At 32.6% G+C, this 22,956-nt stretch overlaps 1 protein-coding gene across 4 annotated transcripts in view; it reads left to right on the top strand.

The window, feature by feature from the left end:
• Positions 1-22,956, top strand: part of LOC128993989 (protein 4.1 homolog) — a 45,419-nt gene that overhangs the window by 1,976 nt on the left and 20,487 nt on the right. For 3 of the 4 annotated variants that reach the window (XM_054418158.1, XM_054418159.1, XM_054418156.1), the window contains exons 2-10: positions 10,025-10,155; positions 14,196-14,343; positions 16,634-16,709; positions 17,171-17,215; positions 17,461-17,637; positions 19,631-19,783; positions 20,438-20,623; positions 20,976-21,148; positions 22,012-22,160. In XM_054418158.1, coding sequence (XP_054274133.1) covers positions 10,033-10,155; positions 14,196-14,343; positions 16,634-16,709; positions 17,171-17,215; positions 17,461-17,637; positions 19,631-19,783; positions 20,438-20,623; positions 20,976-21,148; positions 22,012-22,160 — 1,230 coding nt within the window. In that variant the 5' untranslated portion in view covers positions 10,025-10,032. Of the gene's footprint in view, positions 1-7,451; positions 7,560-10,024; positions 10,156-14,195; positions 14,344-16,633; positions 16,710-17,170; positions 17,216-17,460; positions 17,638-19,630; positions 19,784-20,437; positions 20,624-20,975; positions 21,149-22,011; positions 22,161-22,956 lie in introns of those variants that run through there. The other variant, XM_054418157.1, reaches the window with a different exon arrangement.

Here is a 22,956-nt window from a genome sequence, read left to right as displayed (position 1 = left end):
TTTTATTCCTGCATTTACAAGTTAATGTAGGCCTAATAAGTTACAACTTAATGTAACTTAGGCTAAGTTAAACGTTAGCAGGGTCAATGTTTATAGGATGGGTGATAATGGCTGCAACATGTTTTTGCTAACTTAAACAGGTAAGTTAGTACACAGGGACACAGTAGGCCTAGATTAAAAGTCCAAACTCCCATACAAACTGCAAGAAAAAATTTGACAAATCACAGCCCTGTGTCAAGTTCTAACTTAATGCAATAGATACCGTATAGGATGTTTGGGACTCCGTCCAATCAGTAAGTTTTAATTGCCTCAATGAGCGCTGAGCACATTGATTCCTTATTTAAATAGCATTAGTTTAACAAGTACTTAGGTTTGCTGCAACAGGGAGGGTAAAAAAGGGGTTTTTTATGTTACTTAATAGTTTTAAATGAAATGAATGCATTTTCCAAATTTGATCAAAATATGCTCATAAACAAGCAAATTACAACAGTTAACAATTTTCTCCATAAGAATAACATAGGGATTTTATATTTCCATTTTCTTTTTAATTTCCTCTTAATAATGGGGACTTCAATATATTAAATTAGGCCTAGGCCTATTTGTTTTTTTAACCCTAGCAGTGGCCAACGAGCCTAAATACGCTCGTTCGCCCGTCGCCGTGAAGCCTAGAATGGCCACCAGCGTTATACGCTAGTATGGGCCTAAATTTTTTTTACGGTGAAAAAACCGCTTATAATCAACTCTGATATGAACAATATATATAACTTAGGCCCTACCATTCGGAACATTCTGAACTTTCATTTTATTATATAAACAAACCCTGTAAGTAGGTAGCAGGTATTTAACAATATCACGACGATTAGAAATCAAATGAATTTTTGGCGTGGCACGACTTTTGCAGCTGACACTTGGGAACTGTAAAAACACGACTTGTTTGGCATTACCCTGCTTGGATAATTTTCGTCTTGGTATGTTGCGGGTGGTACCACTGGATAGCCATTGATTTTATCTTCATTGTGGTATTGATATTTAGAACGAAATATTGATTGCACAACATTGTGGGATAACAAATGGCCAACCAGCGTAATACGCTAGTACGGTAAATACGAATTAGGCTACATACAGTGTAAGTTATAATTAGACTAAGTACTAGTCATATAATATGTCATTTTGAAGAGGAAGAAATGTAGCTTGTGATAGTGGCAGCTCTGCGCTCAGGGTTATTTCCGTTTTCTCTCACTAAGACGACGAAAGTGCGTCACTACTGTCAAGGTCTCATGCACAAAGTGCCTTGTATTCGCCATTGCGTGTTGTTGCCGGTGGGTTTTCTCTCTCGTTTTATCCCCGATTTATTACTAAATTCGTTATTATTTTGTATTGTTAGAGAAATGTGTGTGTGTGTATAAAAGTAAAGTAATCTTCATGCATTTTAGTGTGAAATTGTGTTTATAAAAGGTTGTATTTTTCTTGCAGTTGTATTTTGCGGTTTTCCGTTTAGGCTATTTATATTATTATGCCCCTAACACGTAAAAACAAAAATTGTTACCCAACGTGTTATACATTTTTATGTAGGTAATTGAATACACTACAAGACCTATGTTGGTTTGAAGTAAAAACATTTGGTAGCCTACAAAAGTTTTATACTAAATAGGCCCACTATGATTTTTTTTTTTTTTTTTTTACTTTCCTGTTAAAGGGAACATTCATTATTAACTTATCGATGATTTTTTTTTTCGATACATCGATATTCTATTTTTTGATCCGATACACCGATATTAATGAACAAGATGTCAGCTGACAACTACGATAAGTAGGTAAGTAGGCCTAAAAATATTGTTCAGTATCAACAAACAATTTTAAAATATTATATTGAAATTAAACTGTTCTAAACTAACCTTTGTTCTTTGTTCTTTTAAAAAAGAGGTTGGCGGCCTCTTTTAACCTTGCATTTGCCCGTCCACATAGACTAAGCGCCCGTGCGTGGATCGTTTACAGCAAAGCAAGGAGTGAGCCGGTACAGTACAAAGGTGAACTGTACTGATAAAATGTTATCGGCAGTGACCAGGATGCGAACCCACGACATCGCTGCCTTGGGCCCGAAGTCCGCGACGCTACCGACTGAGCCACCGACTCACTAAACCACCTTACCTAACCAACCAAACTTGCCGTAATATTTCCAAATCCCGTTTCATATTACTCACATGCCTTTTCTGTTATCAAACAAAATTTTGAAATGGCACAGCAAGTTTGGTTAGTTATGTTAGGTTAGTTTAGAACAGTTTTATTTCTGGATCCACATAATATACTATTTTTACCTAAACAATATCAGTTGTCAATTTGTAATTTAAATGTGTTTGAAGATATTATTAAAACAGAGGGTATGGATCGTAAAGGAAAACAAAAATATCGATATATCGAAAGAAATCAGATCGATAATAATGAATGTTCCCTTTAACAGGAAAGTACCTTTTTTCACAAAATTGCTAAAACACAAAAATATTATTTTATTTATAAATAAAAAATATTTTTACGATAAACTTTATGACTTTTTTGGATTTCTTACTTTATTTCCTCTACAAACATGTATATATCATTATTAATATACACATATATTATATAACTTTTTACAACACAAACTTACACTGTACGGTTTTCAATTTTATCGGTTCTCCGTTTGTTATTGTATTTGCCCCAAAAACTTATAAAAAAATATTTTTCTAACATGTTAAATACATTTCTATGTAGCGAATTAAATTGTCTAAAAAAATGTATGTACCGTAATGAATTTCCCATAAAAAATCTGTAGAAAAAACTTTACCGAGGCTGCTTTTGAAATTTCAAAAAATATTCTTATTTTTTTATTTTTTTCACTTTACCGATAAAATACATTATCTAAATCATTATTATATTAATATTTCTAGATTCTTTTGTTTTTTCTGAACAAAATGAATATAAGGTTGGCTCGGTTTACTTGTACGGTTGAATTATTACTAATTTTTAAAAAAAGGTGTGCAAAATCGCCAAAATGGGTTGGCCATTCCCTACTTCTAACATTGGCCACTGCTAGGGTTAAGCTCTAAAAAATGGTTTGGAAAGAAGCTGCTAAATTTTATGTATGTTTTTTGGGTCAAAAATGGGAAAAACCAATTTTTACCCCATAAGACCACCATAAACCACTGTTCCTGTTCCCATAGTCCGATCATGCTGGTACGCGAACTCGTTTGAATAAACATAGGTTTACACGTTGTATCAAGTTTCATCAAAATCTTATGATTTTTGCTCGAGTTATTGCACTAAGGGACACATAGATATATAATATATAGGCCTATATGAATTTGAACAGATGGTGTTTTGGGCCTCTAGGGACCTGAAAACAAAAAGTAAATCGGTCCAGGTCCTACCACGAGTACTCACGGTAATAGCTTATTCCCTACAAGGGAAATTCACTAAACAGTGGTCTTAACCAACGTTTCAATACTTATAAATTTGTATTAACCTTCCTTAAGTATCAGTAACCTTCCAAAAAATATTTATGCGTCATCCCACTACTTTAACCCACCAGCCGCCACTGTAAAAGAGACACTGCACTGCTTATTACATCACTGACGTTACACACGCGGTAGCAGGGTTGAGAGCACGATATCTTAAACCGTTAGACTGACAGTGTCAGTGGTGTGGACAGACTGGGGCGTGGATTCCTAAACACGGCTAGTGACTTTTTTGTTGTACCTAACTTATACAGTAATAAGTTAGGATATGATTACAAAATAACTTAGTGGCCTCTGAAAATGCCACACTTTGTGGCGAGATGCACATTCAGGAAACTAACTTAAGTTAGTACACTTCTAGAACTAAAGGCAAATGTTTTCTACATCCTAAAATACCAATACGTGATCTCTGAATACTTCATCCAAAGCTTGACATACCAAGGGTTGTTCTTGATGCTGGTAGAAGGGGGTTTTTCTTACTTAAAGTCGGCTCAGTACAATGCACTTCCTTGCACTCCAAAAGGACAACAATTTTAAGTATCGCCTAAAGAGTTTGTAACTAATCTTATTTTGTTTCGCAGTTATAAGAAGTTTTGTTTAGTTTAAGTCCTGACTTGAGTCAATTTGTAAAACAGTTTTGTAACTGAAACTCGCTCATGAATAAAGACCTTATTTATTTTTATTTATTTATTTTAAATGCTCTTATCAATTAGAAAAGATTTTTTTTTTACTTGGTTTCAGTGGATAAGCAAATAAAACAGTTCATTATTCTGAGCTTGTTAATAGAAAATGTAAATACTGTAAATTAACCGGCAAATTGTTTGAGCGGGTTTTTCGTGTTTCTTGATTTAACTTTTAAAGTTAAATTGAAAATCTAAAGCCAGTTTGGTCATCTAGGTGACCTTGTTTTATTGTATAACATGTGAAATTTCTTAAAAAAAGTCTTTTTGCGAAAAAGTTATGTGTAGGGCCTAGCATATTTAATTTAAGTTTGGCATACTGTATATGGATGGATATACAAAAATATATATTTGTAATTTTATAATCTTTGGTCAATGTAATATTTTTTTACTGTATCTAATAAAATGATTTAAATAGCAGGCCTACATTTGGCAATGTAGCCTATTAACCTTTTAAAGGAATATGGAGTTATGGGCCTATATATAGTTGGTACGGGGGGTTAAGGCGTTGTGTATTGAGGGCACAAAAATGTACTCTTGCATGTTCTTGAAAAACACCTTGTACACTGTTGTTACATTGACTAAGTTATCAAATTCTGCCTTTTGATTCTGGTGCCAAACAGAAAATACATTCTTTTTAATTGAAATGGCGACCATAGGAAGGTCTCAGTTATTTTAAGCCAAGTATGAATGGAGAAGGGTGTATGATAAATGGCACAATCTTGTAGTCTTGTTACTCACTATGGTCGACATGTTCCTTAGACAGGTCTGTTAATTAATAGCCCATACAGCCAATGACAACTAAGGGACACAGTTTTATAGTAGAATCCGAACCACATTTTTGCCTTGTGATTTAAAAACGAGTTGGTCTGATTATCAGGATAGTACTGCAGATAGTCGTAGTAAATGCTTAACCTATGCTCATATACATGTATATAGCCTAACAACTGTTAGCATTTTTAAAAAATTTTTCTGAAAGTGAGAAAGTAGGCTACGGTAGGCTCATTTTTAAGTTTCTGGCACCATTTGTTTATCTCAAAACTCAACAACATAATGATTATGGTAGTCATTTTTTACTATGTTATATTATTACTTTCAATACTAAATGATTGTGCTTGTCAAGTGCCTTTAATATGTAGCTTACTTAGTACGATGCTAAATTGTTGGTCAATAAAATTATTGTTTTAAGTTAGTTACTTATTACTAATTATGTTTGGGGAGTAATAGTTGAATAGCGTAATGAATGATGTTGTCAAATGCTTGCTAAGCTGTAGCTTCCTGAAGTCTAAGGTCACTGACCAAGACAGGAGATGCATACTAATAGTTTTGCAACATCTTCCATTTGATATTTTCCTATTGACAAATATTTATTTTAGCATCCTCTATCTTTTTTTTAAACCATCATGATTTATTCTAAAATGACTGGTTTTGGCATTTGAGCGCAAACTTGAAATTACAGTGTTGGTAACTTAAACTCTGTTGGTAATGAATTTCCAAACTTGAGTTTATATAGCCTAAGATCTGTTTAAATTTTAAACATCCTAAAATTTTTTGTAGGCGATTTGTTATCACATGTTTATGGCCTTCAAGGTTTAACAATGATTAAAATATTAATTTTCTTTATATAGGCCTAGTAAAATGTAAAGATAAGTGTGGTCAACATTTAGTTAAATAATTCAAACAAGATAAAAATATTTGAAATAGACTGACCATCATGGATAAGCAAGTTAAATACTTGAACACTTCTTTATTTTTTCTGGCGCTTCACAGAAGCATAGATAAAAGCCAACATCCGTATTTTGATTATTACACGCCAGACATTTAATATACCGGTAGGCTAACAGTTTTTAAACTCTTGTTGTTCTGTAGGTCATATTAACAAAACTCATAGAACCCAGTATAAGCCAATACTTTTAGATAATAGTGTCAAGTAACCATATTTTTTAATGAAACAGAGTTACATCTTGAATACAGACATATTTTTATCATTTTTATGACCAAAAAGGTTAATATATTTTACGAATACTATTTTGCCAGAGAATAGATTAGGCCTAACTATTTTAGGTTACCATAACATAAAAAATTAGGCTCAGTACCGGTAGGTAATTTGGTGATTGTTATAACTTGAATACTTTACACCAAACTGTGATTTCCCAAATGCGGCTAGTAGAAGTGCATGTTTGTTCAACCGGCTATTTCAAGGACTTGTTCTTTTGTTTGTTGTCAACATCAATTATTCCCAGGTTCTCACAGTTGTCCTTGACTTGAGTATTAAAGTGCACCCAATGAGAGAAGAATTGTTATTTAAATAAATTAATAAAACTTTTCATTGAAGAGTGTTGCCTCTGTACAAACCTGTTTTACAGAGGAACACTATAGGCTACTACCAACAGAAAAAATACCCCCTGTCGCAGCAAACCTGCAGACTAAGCGAGTTTTCAATTGCCTGAATTTAATACAATGAAATCTATTTAAATAACATTAGGTTAAACGAGTACCTAAGTTTGCTGCTACAGGGAGGCTAATAAAGTGTGTTGTTTAGTAAAATACTAATAGCTTAGTATAAAAAAAATTTGCCAAGTTTGATCAAAATATATTCATAAACTAGCAAACAATAACATTTTACAATATTCTCCACAAGAATAACATGAGACTTTTAAATTTAGGCTACAATTTTTAGAATTTTCTCCAATAACCGCACAAAAACACTTCAATACGGTACCTATATACATATATAAAAATTTGAACAAATAGCCAAGTGTTTTTGGCCTCTGAGTACATCAAAAATGAAAAAGTAAATCAGTCCCGGGCTCAAGTCATACCATGAGACCTACGGTAATAACTTGGCTACTTCCCTATAGGAAAATTCGCTAATAGCAAATCTTCAATACTTTTGTACAGTAAGGGAATTTTGTTACTTTATTGGCTTTCTGTTCAGTTAATCTTGGATGCCAGAGCTCTTAGTTTAAAGTTCCAATAAGAGATTGTGTTAGAGCTTTAAACGAAAATGGAAAAACGCTTATACAAATTTTAATAATTTATTTAAATTATTGTAAACTGAAATTCAAATACTGTTCTTGGTCATAAATTTGAAAACAGCTGTACAAGTATTTTCTTTGATTCCTTTAGTTATTTTGAGCGTTGTACAGCTAAGCTATTACTGATACTGTGTCAGCGTATTGTCATGTTCTTGGAGCCTATCATGTTATTCTTCCGCTGTCAGAGATAATGTGATAACAATGTTCACTCTTCTGTATTAGCTGTTCATTCACTGCCACACTCAGTTTAAAGGCTGTCATTCATCTTAAATTCTGAGGAAGTTTGAAGTGAAACTGATTATGTTTGTAAAACTAATTGCATGTAAATGATTTAACTGCTCTGACTCATTTGGGTAAGCCGCATTAATATAAATTGAATTAATATAATATCTAATCTAATATATCTTTGGTATTTTAGCACGTTTGTTGATGAATAAAAAAGTGGGAGGTTTAAATCCGAGGATCTTGATTGCTGAGTATTCTTATTTTAAACGTATTTAACTTGAGTGTTGAGTGTGTAAAAAAATGTGTTGTTGAGGGTTTAAATTGTTGAATATTTAAAACATTTTAGTACGAAAATATAAGTAAAAACACTTTACTAGTCTCTAGCTCGGCTAGAATCTCACAACAAAATACATAACAATTATCCTAAATTGGAATAGGCCTATTTCATATTGTTGGTTTCCATCTAAAAATATTTTAAACATTTGAATTTTTTTTGTTCTCTTTTAGGTACTTTACTCAATTTTTTTTTACCGTAAAATTTTGAATTCTAAATGTAACGGTTAAACTCTGTAGATTATTTATGTTTTAGATATGCACTCTGCTAAACCCCTTCATTAAATTGTGGTGTCTATCTTCTTCATTACTGATTTTTGTACCATAAACAATGATGTCCCAGCCTCCATATTCGCAAGACATACCTCCGTGTGACTTTTCCTATTTCCTTAAATAAAGAGGACCTCATTGTTTAAAAAAAAAAAAAAAAAATAAACATAAAAAAAAAAAAAAAAAAAAAAGTGTCATTGTTTTACAACCTTTGTTAAAAGAAGAGCACTGCTGAAAAGAACTAAAATTTATCTAAAAACAATTTGAGCATTTTGGGATTAGAAGAAGCGCTGGCACAAGTACATAGGAGTAGCTATAGGAACTATTCAAGGCGACTACATCACTGTAGACAAATAAATAAATATTGTGTTCAAAAAAAGAAAATTTATTTTCTGATACTTATTTTAAGCACACCTTGAATGCCTACATAAATTTTATTGCAATAGCTATTTGTGTATTAAAAGCATAATGCACGCCATTGCTGCTTGAGAACTCGCACCAATCTTAACTGAGTGCGGTCATACATTTTGAAAGCGGCAATGACTGCGCTCGTTATTCACACAAGGTTTTTCCCACCACCATAATTAACTAACACACAGATTATTTTTTTATCTATAGGCCTACTGTATATAAAATACCCCCGCCGCAGCAAACCTGCCGTCTAAGCGAATTTCCATTTGGCTGAATTGATTTTCAAATGATCTATTTAAATAACATTAGGTTTAACGAGTACCTAGGTTTGCTGCTACAAGGATACTAATAAAGTGTGTGTTTTAAGTAAAATAATTATTGCTTAGTATAAAATGAATATATTTGCCGAGTTTGATCAAAAGATATCCATTTAAACAAGCAAACTACAACATTTTACAACATTCTCCATAAGAATAACATGGGAATTTTAAATGTAGGCTACCATTTTTTTAGTTTTCCCCGTAACCAATAACCGTACAAAAACACTTTGATATACTGAATTGTTTGTTTTTTAAAGCTCTTTAAGAAGGTTTAGAGAAAAATTGGGAAATTTTGTTTTTTGAGGGTCAAAAGTGAGAAAAACCAATTTTTACCCCATAAAACCCCGTTCCCATGGTCCGATCATGCTGGATCGCAAACTCATTCAAGTTTATCCCGCCTTACACCTTCAAACCAAATTTCATCAAAATCGGATCAAAATTACTCAAGTTATCGTGTTCACGGACACATATATATATATATATATATATATATATATATACATATATACAAATTTGAACGAATGTTGTTTTTGGCCTCTTGGGACACCAAAATGAAAAAGTAAATCTGTCCCGGGCGTAAGTCTTACCATGAGACCTACGGTAATAGCTACTTCCTTATAGGGAAATTCGCTAAAATTGGGAAATTTTGTGTTTTGAGGGTCAAAAGTGAGAAAAATAAATTTTTACCCCATAAAACCCCCCGTAAAGCCCTGTTCCCATGGTCTGATCATGCTGGTTCGCGAACTCATTCAAGTTTATCCCGCTTTACACCTTTAAACCAAATTTCATCAAAATCGGACAAAAATTACTCAAGTTATCGCGTTCACAGACGTATATATATATAAGTCTATATATATATATATATATACATATATAAAAATTTGAACGAATGGTGTTTTTGGCCTCTGCGGACATCAAAATGAAAAAGTAAATCGGTCCCGGGTCTAGGTCTTACCGTGCCACCTACGGTAATAGCTACTTCCCTATAGGGAAATTCGCTAAAATGTAATTTAGGTAATGTTGGCTCTTCTACTTTCTCAGATTAATTACTGCATTTTAGTGTTAAAAGAAACGACGAAAGTGAAATCAGCTGATTAGCGAGTGAGAATGAATAAAGCTAAAAGAGCTATTTTGCAAACTGTTAACTTGTATGGCAATTTGATCAGTTCCATTCAGTGGTAGGAAAACATAATTTATCTGCTTGTAAATTAGTTTCCTGTTGTTTAGAAATTCTTAATAGTGTGTTGTGGTTGTTTCAGCCATAAAGATGCCTGAAGAGAAAACAGAAGAGAGTTCGCCAGCCAAGAAGGTTGTGCCTGTGCCCAAGGGTAAGGCAGTTTTGGCTCGTGTAACTCTGTTGGATGGATCCTTGGTGGACATCAGCATTGATGTAAGTTTATCTCAAACGACAGATGTACAATGTATTATACCAGTAGTAATTTAAGGTCCAAGTAGTTTGTTGAAATTTTGTTTCTAAAATGCTGTAACATAATGTGGTCTTGTTTTAGTGGTTGAAACTAACTTGAGTTTCGCTGGTAGAATGGATCTGAAAAGTATTGACAGTGTGTGTACACGGTTGTTTGGTAGCTAGTAGATGCTTGGTAGCTTGCACAGGTTCAGTATTAGGGAATTTAGTGTGAATTGGCTTATTCAGAAATTACAAACTACAGACCAATTAAATGTGGTTAGCCTGTTTCTTTGCTTTAACCCTTTCCAGACGGCCTACAGTATATATACAGACAGCAGAGTTATTTTAAATAAATATAAACTAAAAAATATTTTTTTTACTGTGTATCCATAATTGGTACCCCATAATTTATAGAATGTTGCCCTGCCCTATATAGCACTTTTGTCCAAAATAATTGTTGTATACTTTTTATTATTTTTCTTTCTTTTAGCGAATTTCCCTATAGGGAAGTAGCTATTACCGTAGGTCTCATGGTAAGACCTAAGCCCGGGACCGATTTACTTTTTCATTTTGATGTCCCCAGAGGCCAAAAACACCATTCGTTCAAATTTTTATATATCTATATATAGAGATATATATATATATATATATATATATATATATATATATATATATATATATATATATATATATATATATATATATGTCCATCCGCACGATAACTTGAGTAATTTTTGTCCGATTTTGATAAAATTTGGTTTGAAGGTGTAAGGCAGGATAAACTTGAACGAGTTCGCGAACCAGCATGATCGGACTATGGGAACGGGGGTTTATGGGGGGTTTTATGGGGTAAATATAGGTTTTTCCCATTTTTGACCCTAAAAACACAAAATTTCACAATTTCTTTCTAAACCATTTTGTAGAGCTTAAAAAAACAAATAATTTAGTATATTGAAGCGTTATTATGCGCCTAATTGTTACGGAGAAAATTCAAAAAAATTGTCATTTTAAAATTCCCATGTTATTCTTATGGAGAATAAGTCAGCTGTTGTAGTTTTCTTGTTTATGAACATATTTTGATTGATTTTGGAAAATACTTTTATTTCTTACTAAACTAATTATAAAAAAATCTTTTTTACCCTCCCTGTTGCAGCAAACCTAAGTACTCGTTAAACTTATTCTATTTAAATAGGAAATAAGTGCTATTTTTATGAAGGCATTTTAGTGTAAATCCAATCAGGTTAATGGAAATTCGCTTAGTCTGCAGGTTTGCTGCGGCGGGGGTATTTTATTTTTATTTTTTTATTTTTTATTAAATTTCTTATTTATCTAGAAAAAACATTCCTAGTACATTGGTTAAAGATATAATTGATAAAAGGGTTTTTTTACGAAGATTAATGATGTTAAAAATAGACAATCAACTAGGGCTTATAAAAATAACTTTAGTAATAATTGGCGGATATATATATACTGTCTGCGAAGCCCAAAAAGATAGGCGGATATATCCACCTACCATCCGCTATGGACAAAATGCTAGCCATCCGCCTATAGTCTAGGAGGGTTAAACAACATTGGAACAGTTAGCCTAGGCACTTTAGAACTGAAACTGTAGTGTACATTCTTCTGAAAATAAATAATACAATTTTGAAAACGTAGTTGCAACATATTAGAGGTAATTGAATATTTAATCCATCTTATAAAACAGATTGTGTGACTGTGACGTAGTTTTAAGTTACAAAATACTTCAAAAGTATTCAGTCTATCACTATTTTGTTTCAACAATATCGAATAACATTAAAAAACACAATTTGAAATAAACCAAAGCTTAATTTAATTTTTAATTAATTTCAATCTAATTTCAAAGTATTTTATTTAAAAAATATATGTAATGTTTCTATTTCCGAATAAAGTGATTTGAATTGATTGAATTTGTTTGTGTTTAGGTATAATTAACTCTACAGTATTTTAAAAACAAATTATGTTGTACCTTTTTAAAAACGATTGGCGAGTATTTGGTATTTGTAAAAACGGAAACACATTACCTTTGTTATTTTTAATGTAGCCTTATACACAGTATTTATTATGCATGTTTTTGAGTATTTTTTTCAAAGGAGGTTCCAGATTTACATTTCTGTAGAACCAAAAGATATAGTTGACCCTCCTTGTTTTCCAAAATTACTAGGTGGTTCCTGGCAAATTTCAATCTGCTAGTAGTGTATATCAATGAATATTCCCTACTGTCAAATTTAATTATAATATATAGCCTACTTTGTTCACAATCTTTAGAACAGTTTCTTTTATACATGTAAACGAAAATCGCTGTATGCTGTTTTAAAGATTTGTCTATTCTATAAAAGTCTTTGATTAGACAAATGCATTTGAAACAGCGGGTAAAGGGTGTGGAGACGTGTCAAGTGGTCTGGAATGTTTGGAATTATTGGTGTCAGAAGGTCATTCCTGTGAATCATCAGTCTGTCTGTCTGTCTGTCTGTCCATCAGGTCTTCTCTAGGCTTTACTGCCACTGCAGCCTTCCAATCATTACCAACCACTCACCAACAAATACAATAGGCTATAGACTGGTGCACTTAATGATTTTGAATTTCATCTTTTTTATTTACGTTTTTAAGTATTAATTTTTTTAAATTCAAAGGCTATTGTGCACTTATTTTTATATATTTAAGGTAAAGATGTTAACTATGAGCATGAGTTTCACGTTCACTTTATTTTATTTTATTGTTATTTTGAAATAATTGACCTACTACATAAAAAATTATTACAAAATTATTAAAAAAATGTGTCAGTGTCCTTTTGTTCCTATTAAAACTATTCCCCCTTATAAAATACAACCTACCATGTAGTATTTTACTTATTTATAAAGTAGCCTACATATGAATATTACAGAAATAATTGTACATGTTAATACTAGATACTCATAATCTATTCGGACAAATAAACATGAAATAAAGTAATAAAAAAATTAAACTGATCAGAACTATTTTTACCAAACATCCCAGTAGGCCATACAAAGGTAACGTAGGGAGTTTACATTATGTATGTACAAGTGCTTTGTGAAGACTAAAAATCTCTTTAGAACTGTCCTTCTTTCCTCTTAGGCTTAGTAAAATAAAAAAATAAAATACAAACTACCACTTTTATCATAGGATAATAATCCATTTTTGATTACTTTTTTCCAACTAAAAATCTAATAGGCTACAAACAATACCAATTCTAGTTGTGTGATAGATTTTAAAAGCTTTATCTTAGACATTGGACACTTGTCGCATTGTTCCAAAATATACCTGCTAATTTGTTTTTAAACAAATGCAAATCTGCTTTAGGCTACAGTGTAACCAATGGTGTAATATAATATTTTTCAAACCTTTATACATCTCTGAATAATGAGATTTATTTTGAAAATCGGGCTTATAACTGTCATCACTGTAAATATAGCAATTGTGCGTAATATTCTTTCATAATATTACTCTTTATTGGCCTACTAAATAGAAATTTCACACATATTTCAGAAAATATATTTACACAATAATTTAAGAGAAATTGAAATATAGCTACATATTAACCCTTTGAGGTCGAATTTTTTCCACATTTTCCGGCGAGTTTAGCTTGCCATCCGAGCAGTCAGGAAAGTGGCGCCCAGCGACCTATACTCGCCATTCGACCAAAAAAATTAACTTTTTTTAAGATTTTTTTTGTCCTTGTAGGTTGCCATTGTAGCAGTCGGCAAAATGACAGGCGGCGACCTATGCTCGCCATTCGACCACAAAGGGTTAAAAACAAACACAAAGTAAAAACATTATAAACACAGCTAAATATTAGATGCTAAACTTGTCACGCATAAAAAAAATCATACCATGGTTTTCTGAGTAAAATTTAATGTAAAATCTTTTATTTGCTCCATTTAAAGAATTTGGTGTAAAACGGGTTCACTGGAAGCAATTTTAGTAGTCTTATTTTGAGCAAACTTCACAAATCTTTTTGGTTTCACCCAATATTGTTTTTTCAGAGGAAGGCCAAAGGAGAAGATTTGTTAGAGAAGGTTTGTGACCACATAAACCTGCTGGAGAGGGACTACTTTGGGTTGACGTACGAGGACAGACACGACCCCCACAACTGGGTGGAACTTGACAAGAGGATCGGCAAGTTTGTCAAGAGTAAGTTATACTTGTCTGTGGTGTTTATAGGAAAAATTTTGAACTGAAAAGTCTGCTTTTCCAACTAGCAGAGGTTTGCAATCCTTGTTTTTCTCATTAGTACGGCAGTCTCCGTCTTGTTTGGATCCATTTGGTTTGGACTTCGGAAAGGATCAGATGTTGAAATGTGTATGACACACATACTAGCATCGAAATAATGATAACTTAGTTAAGAATCAATTTACGTTCATCTAGCCTTGATCGGTCTTAACAGATTTCATCTCCTTACTGTATTATTTGAATAGCTACTGATCACATAATTTGTGGTTTTGAATCATATTCATCGGATTATGCATTAACTTGTGATGGTCCAGACATTGTTTGGCACTTAGTTGTATGAACAAAAGGGAGTACTGATGAGTCAGCGGATTATTTCTGTCTAAAACTTTACTTTCCAGATTCTCAGTATCATCTTTTTAGCGAATTTCCCATATAGGGAATAAGCTATTACCGTAGTACTCATGGTAAGACCTGGACCCGGGACCGATTTTTTTTTTTGTTTTGAGGTCCCTAGAGGCCAAAAACACCATCCGTTCAAATTCATATATATATATATATATATTTATATATATATTTATATATATATTTATATATATATTTATATATATATATATATATGTGTCCGTTAGCGCGATAACTCGAGCAAAAATGATCCGATTTTAATGAAATTTGGTACAAACCTGTGAACCTACGTTTATTCGAACGAGTTCGCGAACCAGCATGATTGGACCATGGGAACGGGGGTTTATGGGGGCTTTTATGGGGTAAAAATGGGTTTTTCCCATTTTTGACCCAAAAAACATAAAATTTTGCAATTTCTTTCCAAACAATTTTGTAGAGCTTAAAAAAACAAATAATTTAGTATATTGAAGCGTTATAATGCGCCTAATGGTTACGGAGAAAATTCCAAAAAATTGTAAATTTAAAATTCTCATGTTATTCTTATGGAGAATAAGTAAACTGTTGTAGTTTGCTTGTTTATTAACATGTTTTGCCCAAATTTGGAAAATGTTTTTATTTCTTACTAACTATTAACATTTTTCATAAAAAAACACTTTCACCCTCCCTGTTGCAGCAAACCTAACTATGTGTTAAACTGATTCTATTTAAATAGGGAATAAATGTGATATTTTTAAGGAGATATTTTAGTGTAAATCCAATCAGGCAAATGGAAATTCGCTTAGTCTGCAGGTTTGCTGCGGCGGGGGTATTTTCCTATCAGAAGTATTTATTCTCATAATAAAAGAAAACAATTTTGGTTTCGATCAGCTGTGACCATATCACTGAAATTGTGAAGATTGAATTCAAAACGGTTTCAAACATTAGTATAAATTTGATTGCATTGTGATGTAAATCATTCTTCATATCTTTGAGGCTATTAATGGAATGTAGTGAAATTGTAAAGCTTAGGCAATCTGTCAAAATACATGGCAATAAATATGACACCATTTACTTTGTTTGGTTGAAAACCACAAGATTAAAATAAATGTTAAAATATTTATTTTATTTATTTTAATTTATTAGTCTCAAGTTAATTAAAAATATTAGGATTTTCCTTTGTTGCTTACTATTCCAGTATTAATGTGCAACACATAACGATTCATGTTTTTAAATTACCTTGCAATGCTTGTTAACTTTTGCTTTTTATTTCACCAGCAAATTTTCGTTTTACCAAATGCTGTGATACAAATTTCCGTAAGTTATAATCTTTCATCGTTGAAACCCCACCTTTTAGTATAGTTTACATTTGTGGTTTTTGTTATTGTTTCCATAGATTAGTGACTGGGTACTTTCCTAACACATTTGCACTATGGTGTTGTGGTGTATATTTGTTAAATCTGTCCCCTATATTAGTTGTTTATTAAACCTTGGTATTTTTAATCACCAATTCCTTCCCTGAATAAATATAATTTATATCAATTGATTGTGTGCTATTGTTGAAATGTCTTAGACGAGGCTTGTCAATTAGTTAAAGCATAGGACATTGATTTTGAAGCTGTGTGTTTAAACCCTGTAGCCTAGAGCCATCTTATTAGTGGGTCCACCAATGTAAGCAATAGGCAGATTCATTGGTAAAGACAATTTTTTTAAATGTTTATAGTAAAAATTGCATTTCCATATTTTAAACTTTGAATGTAGGCTACTGTAACTTCATAATAACTTCAAATAATTTATATTCATTCCTGAAGCTTTTGAAACATAACTTTTGAAAGGTCACGGACATTGTTAACTTAAAATTTACCTTTTTTAGATGAACCATGGAAATTCAACTTCGAAGTCAAGTTTTACCCTCCAGACCCAGCTCAACTACAAGAAGACATCACGAGGTGAGATTGAATTGATTATGTTAATTATGTTGTTATGAAAATAATTTTAATCATAAATATGATTCGTAATTACTGAAATGATAATTTGTATTCAAGACAACTTCAATTGAAACCAATGTGGTTGGTACGGTACTTAAGATAACAGTAGCAAAATATACCTATAAGAGTCCTCAAAAGCAGCGGTTTCATATTGTGGGTCCGCTAAGGTTTGGCAGATTGGTGGTTTTAAAATTAATGGTGTTTATTATTTGAGTATTTGGTTGCCATCTTGTAATTTTTCCACAAGACCAGTTTTTCCTAACTGGTCAGTCTTCTTCATTCGATCAAATCTCGAAGATGTGGTTAAATATAGTTGATTGACAACTGAAAACAGACCTTTTTTAAAGCAGAAACTTGTGTGATACTTGATAGAAATATAGCGATTTTTATATTAGTTCATTATACAAATATCAATGTTTCAGATACCAGCTCTGTCTACAGATCAGAAACGATATTCTCAGTGGAAAGTGAGTATTATTTTGTTTTAAATTAGCCTTTAAAGTGACAATTACAATTATCACTTAGGTTCAATTATTTGTTCAGCTATCTTTCAATAATTTATTCAATATTTGCACTTGCATCTACCATCTAATCTCAAGTATTGTTGTATTCTATTCTGTAATGGGTTGAGCAAAATGGTAATCCTTGCTTAAGATTTCTCTCCCTAGTTAAAAGTATTATATTATCGTACTACAGTAATCCTAATTTTCAGATTGCCATGCTCGTTTGTGACGTATGCACTCCTCGGATCATACCTGGTCCAATCAGAGCTTGGCGACTATGATCCAGCAGAACACAAGAACACCGACTATCTCAAAGAGTTCCGCTTTGCTCCCAACCAAAGTGCGGATCTCGAGGATAAAGTCATGGAACTACATAGAACACACAAGTATGTATCATGTGATTGTGATTCCTTCATGTCTAAGTGACCAAACTATATTATTTATAACTACCTACTAACTTTCCTGCGTAATTTGCACATTGCACTTTTCATTGAGATTTTAATTAACTGGCAATAAATATGTGAAGTAGCAAGACAATTTACGGAACAAGAACATAAAACAAGGAACTGAATTGAAAACTGTTTTTTGTTCTTAAGCAAGTTTTTCTAAGGGCTAGGTCATGGACTAAAATAAAGTAAATAAACCAAACATCAACAACTTAAATTTAAGTTTATGAGTTAAATTAAGTTATCAAAAAATTTGCATTTAAACGTTATTTTGAAATAAATATGTTTTTAGCAATCAACAAAATTATTTAAAAAAAGGATTAAGGCAGATTACTATATGTACTTAAGAAACAAATCAAATTTAACCATATTATAGCTGTAACATCCTCCTACCTAACCCATTGGAATTGTGTTCCAAGATTGACTTGATTCAAACGGCAACAGTTTAAGTGGCCAATAAAACTGAGTTATATTCCTTAGATAAGTCGTTGTAAAGCTGTGTTTGGTAACTGGATGCCTTGACCCATATAAGCAATTATTACTACCCTACATAACTTTTTTAACATTATTTCCTCATATTGCATATTTTTAACATTTTTGTTTAAAATATTATTTTTTAATTAACAAAGTTTTGTAAAAATCTACGTTAGCAGAGTAGTAAACGAGATGTTTAATAGAAAACTTCATTGAAAAGTACCTAATACAACCTACTCCAGCATAACTACTTTTTGCAAAATATTAATACATTAAAAAATATAGACTACACTAGAGAAGTATTTTAACATTGAAAAAATCCCATTCAACTCGAGCAATGCTGCTGATTTTTTTTTACTCTTACTAAGTCAAAGTCCCTTAGCTTTCACAAACCCCAGAAAAAAAAAAAAACTCACCACAGATTTCATAATAAACCATTCAATACACTCTTGTGTACACTCAACTGGACCTCCATATTGCAACTTAAGGTTTTGAAATTCAAACATGTTAACAACAATGGAACAGCTGAAGGGTACCTACTAAAGAAACTTAAAGACACCAGCTTTAAAATTAGCCATAGTTGAATTTTCTATGACCCTTTGTAAAACTAATAGTAGGCTATAGATTTGACCCATTCTTTTTGGGACACTCTGTATAATAAGCTGTACAATTTCTATCAGACCCTCACCCCTTCCTTACATTTGATTTTAGCTCATGTATGATTGTGTTGGTAGTAGCCTATAACTGAACATATTTACAATACTGTACAGTAGAAAGGCAATCTCTCTGTTTGTTATAATATTGATGTAAATTTTACTCTTGAAAATCTTAATATTTTGTTAGTGTAAAACGCTCACAAATTTTAATTTTAATTATGATACTGATAGTTATTTCCTTATTTATAAATATAGGATGAATCTTGTTAGGTGTCCAGTATTCATTTCAGTACTGTACAGTAGGGTGATGATTAAATAACTTTTTTCCAACAAAACCAACCTCAAGGATAACGTTGAAATGCTTAAAATACTTGTATATACAGAATGTTCCAAAAACGGAGGATCTGTAATTTGAATCCAAGAAATTTTGTTGTACCAACGGTTTTCAATCAATACTGGACGACATCCTTCAAGATTTACCCTGCGTACACATTTTATTGGCAGAACATTATTTATTTACACAATTAGTTATACAGTCTTAAATCTTTACTTGAAACAGTCAGGTACATACTAAAACTAGACCTGCATGAACATAGTTCTATTTAAGTACCAGTGCAATTAAGATGGGGACTGATGTTTCTAGATTCCTAGGACAAACTACAGTATTACTATTTTTTAAATAGAGCGGACAAACCTACCTTTATTTTGTCCAGGCAGAGGCAGTAAATTTGGTTGGTGAAGAGTGGGTAATACTTCCAGGTATTTCAATGCCGTTATGTAACTGTGTGTTTTGCCTGTTGCAGAGGTCAGACCCCGGCGGAGGCTGAGCTCCACTACCTGGAGAATGCCAAGAAGCTGGCCATGTACGGAGTAGACCTTCACCAGGCCAAGGACTCTGAGGGTGTGGACATCATGCTGGGCGTCTGCTCATCTGGCCTGCTTGTCTACAGAGACAAGTCAGTATTACTCATCTCCTCGTGGCTTCAACGTAACTTTTATTTCAACCTTAATCTTTAGATTCTCTTGAATAGTTATTTGAGTCGTTTATGTCTGTTGCACAGAAGCATATTTGATAATTATAGACAGTGGAACTAGTACAAGGGCTGTCTGTAAATTAAGATCTCCAACGATTACTCGTCTTTCAATGTGTACAAACTTTTCCTTGTAAATTTTTTACATAAAATACACTTTTCTCCTAGCCATCTGTCATCAGGCAATGGATTTCAATAGGGATTGACCCCTTAAGTTACAAAAAATGTAATACAAGGTTAATCTATAGGTAGAGGAAGTGTAGATTTTCTCTGTCATTAACGGCTCTTACTTGAGTGTCGCATAGGTGAGGTCTGGCTAGAATAATTATGAAAGTAATAAAGAACACAGCATTGTGTTAAGATTAGAACTAGCTAGCATCCTCTGTAGACTAGGAGCGCAATTTCCAAACAATTTATGCATAAAATACACATGTTCGATAAAATGATAAATTTGTACCAATTTCACTATTGTTTTTGTGAGTATAAAATAAATATTTAGATCCTTTGTGGTATATACAACTTGTATCTATATTATTAACAGTAATCTATATTGAATATCAAATGCTTTTGTTTTTATAGGTTGAGAATAAACAGATTTGCTTGGCCTAAAATCCTCAAGATCTCGTACAAACGTCACAACTTTTATGTCAAGATTCGTCCTGGAGAGTTTGAACAATTTGAATCAACAATTGGGTTTAAACTCGCAAATCACAGAGCAGCTAAGAAACTTTGGAAAGTTTGTGTGGAACACCATACTTTCTTCAGGTATGTTAAGCAGAATTCAAGTCTTGAAAGATGTTAATTAAAATTTGATACCTCGTCAGACTTAATTTAGCTCAGGATTAGCAGTATTTCTGAAGTTGAACATTTTGAGTAGAGTTTACTATTTTCTGTTAATTAAAAACAGACCAATATTAGTCTAATTAAGTCTAATTATTAGTCTAATAAATTATGGTTAAAGGTGTCCTGGATCTAGATAAATAAAGCAATAAACTGCAATAAATCCTAGGATAAAAAAATTTTAACCTTGTAAATTTTAAAATCAAATAGTAAATTTTGAGTTATTTCACCTAACCTTATTCTCCCTGTTTTAACCATTTTGTCTGTATTGTTGTAGGCTTGCGACCCCTGAACCACCCAACAAGGCAGGTATTTTCCCTCGGCTCGGCTCCAGATTCCGCTACTCTGGTCGCACTCACTTTGAGACCAAGAGGAACCCAATAGAACGCCCGGCTCCACAGTTCGAGCGTAGTCTTAGTGGCCGACGTCTCACCTCTAGAAGTATGGATGGTGAGTAAACCGTAAATGGTTTTCAATGGTCAAGTGAATTCTTCCTTTTTTTAAGCTCATTGAAACTTAATTTTTGCCAAGAATGGAGTTGACGAGCATGATTGAGAAATCACAGTTTAATTGCTTGTATGTACCCAATATCACACATTTCCCTTTGCAGTAGGACTTTTACAAATAATATATTGATAAGAAAATTTCTAATTAAAAAAAGCTTCAAATGATCAATATATCACTTTAACTGACAATCATTATCATCTGCATTCAAATCTTTACGGAAGTCCTACACATTCAGGAGTTGTGTAGGCCTAATAAGCCCATTTCTACTCTGGCAAACCAGCTATTCTAGAAATCCCCAAAACATAGGCCCTTGTGCTCTATGTTACGTAGTTAAAATAGCGGATAATATGTGCAATTCTTTTGTTTCTCTCTAAATATATTTTTCCCATTTGTATAATGCTTTATCATGCATTGCTTCTTATCTTGTGATTGACAAAGATTTTCTCACATAGGTACAGTAGACTCTGTTATCCGAATATCTTATAACCATACATTGTTTAAACCGGTCTGAATAAGCAGGAAGCCGGTATTACGATATAAAGACTTTTCGCAGGGTAGATTTGAGACCTGTGACCACATGTCTTAGATATAATAATATCCCAAATAGTTCTCAAGTGATTTCTGTGGCGTGCACATGTTTCAGGGGATGTCGGTTTGACCGGAAAACTGTTATCCAGACTGGCCTTTGTCCCGAGGAGTCTGGATAAGAGGGAATCTACTTATTAGCTTTTGGAAAATCCTGCTGATGGAATATTCCAGGTACTTAGGAGAACATAAAGTTTTCATCAATATCTTTTAACTTGCAGCTCTTGGTGTGCCGAGGACAGAATACAATGATGCAAGTAAGAGACACACTATGTCTCACCCTCCAGACCACATCCCTGAAATAGACAACAACAAACTTGGGAAACTGTCTCCCGCTAAGTCTAAGATCAAGGAGAAAGTCAAAGACAAGGTATGTGTTTATGTTTATATGATGCAATTTGTTTTTGTTAGCTGCACCTCTTAGATGAATGTTTTTATCCAAGGATATAAATACTGCTGGAAAGTGTTTAAGGGTTGCTTACCGATTGGATAGTGAAATACTTTTTTTTACTTAAAGGAGCTTCTAATCCTATTTAATTAGTGAAAGAAGTTCTCTTAACAACAAATATTTTTTGTTAACTTTATTTTTCTCTAATTTTGTATTCAAGTTTGTAACTTTACAAATTTTTCATTCTTGAGAACCCCATACAACAAAAACGTCTGAAAAACCACTTGAGTATTTTTTATTGTCCTAATGTTACAGTAACTAATATAAATTAAATTAAAGTCAATCCAAAGAATGGTTTTCAAGTCCACCGTTACAAAGAAAGAATTTGTAATATTTGTACAAACAATTGGTCAAAACAATTAATTTGTTCATAGGCTTATAATGTGCCAGTAATGTGAGTGTGAGTGTACAATTTAATTTATTTCCACAATTGAATACATTTTACCCTTTTAGTTGCCCTTTTTCACTTGAAAATCCACCATTATATTCAATTATTTTGTAACATTTCCAGAAAAATAATCCCTTCCTTCAATAGGATGATGGGTGGTGGACTTGCATATTCTTTTGTGTTGCATTCATGCACTATTGATGGACTAATGCAAAGTCAAAAATGATGAGTTTGTGATCTGTTAAGGTGAGCGAGTTGTTTTTGAATGACAGTTACTATTGAAGTTTTTATAAAAAACATAACAACCATTCTTATCTCCAACCTTATGTA

This window comes from Macrosteles quadrilineatus, unplaced genomic scaffold (assembly GCF_028750875.1).
Source record: "Macrosteles quadrilineatus isolate MER2022 unplaced genomic scaffold, UCM_ALF_1.0 Scaffold_5__1_contigs__length_97177068, whole genome shotgun sequence".
NCBI classification, from domain to species: Eukaryota; Metazoa; Arthropoda; class Insecta; order Hemiptera; family Cicadellidae; genus Macrosteles; species Macrosteles quadrilineatus.
The sequence above is the reverse complement of the archived record's forward strand: the minus strand, read 5'-3'. Positions and strand labels throughout refer to the sequence as shown.